The sequence below is a fragment of the Sinocyclocheilus anshuiensis genome, unplaced genomic scaffold (genome assembly GCF_001515605.1).
Source record: "Sinocyclocheilus anshuiensis isolate Anshui unplaced genomic scaffold, SAMN03320099.WGS_v1.1 scaffold4546, whole genome shotgun sequence".
Classification (NCBI taxonomy): domain Eukaryota; kingdom Metazoa; phylum Chordata; class Actinopteri; order Cypriniformes; family Cyprinidae; genus Sinocyclocheilus; species Sinocyclocheilus anshuiensis.
In genome coordinates, this window is record NW_015544509.1 from 19,708 (window position 1) to 25,973 (window position 6,266).

At 35.8% G+C, this 6,266-nt stretch overlaps 1 protein-coding gene across 1 annotated transcript in view; it reads left to right on the plus strand.

The window, feature by feature from the left end:
- LOC107698191 (trafficking protein particle complex subunit 8-like) overlaps nt 1-6,266 on the plus strand; it is a 32,665-nt gene that overhangs the window by 16,982 nt on the left and 9,417 nt on the right. The window contains exon 15 of the mRNA XM_016499155.1: nt 1,506-1,607. Within this exon, the coding sequence (XP_016354641.1) occupies nt 1,506-1,607 (102 nt within the window). The remainder of the gene's footprint in view (nt 1-1,505; nt 1,608-6,266) is intronic.

A 6,266-nucleotide genomic window follows, 5' to 3' on the forward strand; every position in this document is an offset into this window, starting at 1 on the left:
AATTTTATTTAGTAGTCTTGAGGGAGAGATGTCAGTCATATTTGAAATCAGAATTTATTTTAAGTTGAATGTTTGAGGCAGCAATTTACCATTTACCACAATAAGAATTGAATTGACCAAATACGATACGATAGCACATTTGCTAAATTTGATCAAATTAGTGTTTGTTTCGTAAGGAGTTCATAAATCATTATTTAATCTGTTAAAATAACTACTTTTACTAACAGTGAGAAGTACAGTCACAATCTGCTTATATTTCTTTGTTCCTCCAGTAGTGGATAGAAAAAAAATTAATTGTCAGCTTTCATCAGTAACTGCTTCACTAATGTAGTTAAAATTAATGGTTGTAAACGGGTTAAATTGGGATTTGTTATGTGGGGGGCTCTGGTTTCAGGCTTTTAAGGGCTGCACATGTGTATGCAAAGCTTACAAAATCTTATAAATATAACAAGTTAAGAGAGCCCCCTGCTATGAACACTAAAATGCTGATCAGAATCATTCTTGATGCTGGCAGTGTGCAAAGCTACATCTGATGACAATGAAATCAGTGCTTTAAGTTTTCAGGTAGGTCTAACGGTAATATTCAGGTACAGAAATGCTACAGAATTTGACTTAAAGTAATCAAGTGTAAAATAAACTGGATAGTCTCCACTGTATAAATGAATACAGATGAAACCTTACAATTAAAGTTACAAAAGTCAGTTAAGAGCAGTGAGTGATTTTCTCAGACTTTTGTTGTTTGGTTAACATTGACAGAGACCGCAGTCAGTTTAATAGACTGCTGTCTCTTTACAACCGACGGCACTGATCTAATATACTGTTACACATGCGTTTTCTTTCTCAGTTGTTTACGTTCACTGAAGATATAACGGACTGTGTTTACGTTAATGCTCACCAAGACGGGTATTTTGACATAGTTTGTATGTATCAGAACATTTACACAATAAGCTGCGAAAAAGAACTCAATTCTGTACTCGCGCTGTATGAGAAGCTGCTTTATGTGTGCGCCTTTTGGGTGTGTGCTTACTGTAAAGCGTTTCAGAAAGTGTGCGAGTATTGAACTGAGTACTCTTTTGCTGCTTATTGTGCTTGAATGGTTTAAAAACCATGAATGCTCAGCCCTGGCCCATTTTAGCCTCTAGTTGTAAAACACTTTTAACTGTTCAACTGGCCCCCAGTTAATATCCGTTTGAGATCACGGATTTAAACCTTATAATTGAAGGCGATTTCTAAAAGCATTACTAGCCAACTGTCCAGTAACTTGTATTTGTTTGCCAAACTAATTGACCTAAGCATTTGGCACTTTGCAAGGGTTGATTTTGGATGAACGCACTAGTGTTTAACAGCACTGTTGTTGATCACTGTCAACATGACTGTTGATGACTGTCGATAGAAAATCAGCATCTCATAGAAATTTAGTTGTAATTTATGCATGCTGACATTACTGATGCTTTAAGATTTGAGGACAAATATCATTGTATTAATCATATAATGTGCCATTTCAGGCATATGTTGTGGAGGACAACAAACAGCTGATTTTAGAGGGGCAGCTTCATGTTGCACTGCAAACCATTGGCAAAGAGTCCTGCTCACTCTCGCAGAAAGAGGTACTACACATCCACATGATCTCACAATGACTCTCTCTTGTTCAGCTCTTTTCATGTGGGTGCGTTATAAATACATAAATGCAGAGTCACTCTATAAAGAATATAGAGTCACTTCCTCTAGTGGAAGAGACCACTGTATCTTTTCAATGAGACTTGGTAAGTGTATACTTGAGCAAATAATATTTTGTGTATGTGTTTTGAAGTGTCCGTTATTGATAGACCAAGATGACTTCATCTTAATACACTCAGGTTAACCACTCAATTAGCTGAACACAAAATTATTTTTTTGCTTGTAGCATTCAGTGTGTTAGTAAAATACCCCTCATGGGAAAGAGCCTGAACTCATAACAATCCTCTGAACAGATGTTTTAACCTTAATATGCAAATGTTAAGTTTGCAAGTGTCTTATTCAACCTGCAGCAGTCAATCACGCTCGATAGCATGGATGTTAATTTTAGTGAATTCATTCATCACCGACTGGCTGTGGCAGACGTTAACTCAAGAAAAAGCATTGATAATGCACTTGAGCATTGAACAAAAACACTGAAGTGCCCACTAAATGCATGCTTTTTCGGGCATTCTATTCTGATTAAATAAATCAGAGATCAGGCCAGCATATGGTGTAAAGAGGTCAAAATGATTTTAATTCAGGGCTGTGTTTATCTCTCACTGTAGCTCAAGTAATGGACATCTGTTGACACTCTCACTGCAAGTCGCTTTTATGTGTGTCAGAGCCTTGATGCTTTTGCAGGGCATGGGAAGTTATAAAGGCACTTTGAAGATTGTGAGAAACTAATAAATTTCAGGCTCCTGACCTTGCTGTATGGGGAAAGGTGTACGTGTCCTCTGACTTTTTTTATGAAGAATGGTAAAGGTTGGAAGGAAGGATTCTTTGGTGCTCACTGCTCAGGGATGGATAAAATGAAGATGGACCTTGAGACTCATCAGTGTGTGTGATTTTATTGGAGACCTGGATACGTCTTCTGGAGGCCAAAAAAGTAGTACACTACATTGACGTAAACAATCAAAGGGTTAATTTTTCATTGCTGTCCAAGGATTTCTTTTTGTCGTAGAACATTTGTAATGTTCAGTGTGTGGTCCCATGCTTCTATTATACAAGACTGATATCACAGCGTATTAAAGGGATAATTCACCTAAAAATGAAAATGGTCATCATTTACTCACCTTCATTTCTTTCCAAACCTGTATGAATTTCCTTCGTTTCTGAAACACAAATGAAGCTATTTTTTAATGAAACCTGAGAAATTTCTGTTCCACCATTTCAAAGTCCACACAACCAAAACGTTGACGCTTCAAAAAGTTCATAAAGACATTGTAAAACTAATCCATGTGAATTAAGCGGTTTAATCTGAATCATCTGAAGAGACACAAACATGCTTGCTTGACGCACAAGATTAATTCTTGTTAGTTTTGTTCTTGTGTGTCAAGCAAGTGTGGTTGAGCTTCCGCTTACCATATTTGATGTGCATGATGTATGCATGCATGTTTATCAGTGCTTATATGTGAGTAAAAGTCTAAATCTGTTCTAAATCTAAAACTAAATCTGTTCATCATATAAAGTGTTCATGTCTCTTTAGAAGACTTGGATTAATATGGATTCATATGGATTACTTTAACGATCTTTTGAACTTTATCAAGCATCAAAGTTTTGGTGGAAAGAACCTTAAATGGAAGGTCAGAAATCGCTCAGGTTTCATCAAAAGTATCTTCATTCGTGTTCTGAAGATGAACCAAGGTCTTCAGGGTTTGGAACAACTTGAGGGTAAGTAGTTAATTTTCTTTTTTGGACGAACTATCCCTTTAATGTGCTTATGTTCCTTGCAAAACCTGTGTCATTCAATAAACTAGACATTTTGTGGGTTTTAACACTTTCTTAGGGTTCTCAGTGGTTCACTGGAATATGAGTGCTACAGACAAACCCAGACCCCTCTAAGGCAAACTGATCTTGAGAGTTTTGGCCATTGCATCACATGTCTTTTCTTAGTGTCTAGCACCTTGTACTGCGTGTTTATCCCTTTCTGTTTTTTACATTTGGATAGTGTGTTTGCATTGTGAGGTGTCTTGCCTCGAATACAAGCTAAAAACACACAGTCCTCTGCGCTGGCTCTCGCTCAGGTCTTCCTCTCTAAAGTCGACTTTCTATTTTCTCCATCTGAGACGGAGTGCAGGAGCAATGTGACTTTGAGGGCATTATAAGTGAGTCCTGCTCTTTATGAAGATGGATGCATCCTGAGGTGCTTTAAACGGTCAGAGAGCCAGACAGCAGAGACTCTGACCTTTGTGTGTGTCTGTGTTTGGATCTGCGTGTCGCCTTTCCAAACTAGTGGTTCCTCTTTTTGAATGTATAGATTATTATTCAGATGTTTAATGTTTTTACAGCACAGAATAATCTTGCCTGTTGTAGGTCTGTAATGGTGAAAATAAGTAGTAGAAAAAGTGGGAGTGTGTATGTGTGTGTGTTTCTCACAGGGATTTAATATATAATATTAGCAAGGTGAAGGAATCGGAGCATTCTGTGTGGGTGTTTTGTACAAAGTGACAGCTCTCTGCTGATTTGACGACTACACATCTTCATTCATTTAGATTCATTTAGAAATTACTGTTCTGTCATTTACTAACCTTCATGTCATTCCAGACCCACACTACCCCTTATGAAAATTAACCATGGTTTTACCACAAATAAAACCAAAAAACCATGGTTACTATAGTTAAACCATGGTAACCACAAATTAACCATGGCTTCTTTGCTACACTAACCATAGTTTAACCATGGTATTTGTAGTAAAACTGTGGTTATACAAATGGTAATCAATACGCCAAAAAAACATGGTTACTACACTTTTACTACAATAAAACCATGGTTAATTTTCGTGTTTAAAAGATTATTTTTAAAGAAATCAAAACTTTTAGTGTAAAAGTTTGTAAATGTAAGTGTATGTAATGTAAAGTCATTTATAATCAAAAAGTTTTTGATTTCAAATAAATGCTGTTCTTTTTAACTAACTTTCTATTCTTTAGAAAATTCTAAAAAAATAAATAAAATAAAAACATGTATCATGGTTTCCACGAAAATATTATGCAGCACAACATTGATAACGATCAGAAATGTTTCTTGAGCAGCAAATCAGCATATTAGATTTATTTCTGAAGAATCATGTGACACTGAAGACATGGCTACTGAAAATGCAGCCGTGTCATCACAAAAATAAATTACTTTTTAAAATGTTAAATAGAAAATTTCACAATATTGCTGTTTTTACTGTATTTTCGATCAATTAAATCCTAAAATGCATGGATGTTTCGCCAATCATTATTACATATTCGGGTCTTTAGCGACCCGGACCTAGATATACAACACGGATGGATCTCTAACTGCTGCAATAGCATAAAACTCTCCTGATATTTTAATAACAATTACAAATGAATAAAATAAAGCATATTTTGTTACCTTTTGAAACTTAGTAGACAGATGATTTTACCATCACTGTCATCGTCAGAGCGCACTTCCCCAGTACATTCAGCATCTGCCTCATATTCACGATCTCAACCATATTCTCAAAACTTTAGTTTTCAGTGGCTTATTCACCACATCCACCATCAAATGACAGTGACACTTATATTTCATTGTGTACAGTAATTGGTCTGCAGTAAAGCCATTCAAGCCAATTCAATTTATGCTGATGATATTCTATTGTTTTATGCCTGCGGTAATTATGATTGAAACATCATGTCATCATTGTCTATTAAACAGTGCCACCTTGAGGAATAAAGGTGAATTTCACTTATTGAGTCATCAGATATTTAATTATTGTTGCGTAGGAAAAATATACTTACACTATTACATACCTTGGGTGTCAAAATCAAAGCAGCTAGTGACCCTATACATTTTTTACAAAACATCTTTTGTAATTGTTTTTTTGTTATATTGTTTATAATGAATAGATTGAGGAACAGAGTTGGGTATAACGTGTTACTGTAATCTAATTACTTTTTCTGGTAATGCAGTAATGTAACGCATTACATTTTAAATTTGTGTAATTTGATTACAGTTACTAAAGTCAATATAATTAAGTTACTTGCGTAACAAATGTAGTGTTAATAAAAAAATATATTTATATGCCTTTTAAAATCACGTTTTGCACGGGGTCGACGGAGGCGCCAGCACGATCACTTGCATTTTTTCCTGATAACAGCGAAATATAACTTAAAATGCTCCGCCATTTTTGATCGTACATATAAGTGTAATACATAATTTTAATCTGTGAAGGGTCTAGTTTTATTTGTGTGCACTCACAATATCAACAAAAGATTGTGCTTTTGTAAAATAAAAAAAATAAACAAGGTGCGCTTTCAGCCGTCTCAGTCTCCGCGAACTTCTTTCTGAAACGTGTCATTAAAATGAACCAAAACTCAGAGAATACTTCACACACAGACATGAGAAACATATCTAGCTTGAAGTGTCTACTTTTAAATGAAGTCTTATCTAAAATAAATATTCTCTGATGAAGTAATCCGTATGAAACCAACACGAGGTCCAGTCTTTCCCGTCTGAGCTCATTATCTGTAACGTGAACACGCCCACGCGCAGCGCGCGCTATTCATACGGTAATCATCCACGTGAGGCATGCGAGCCTGTAC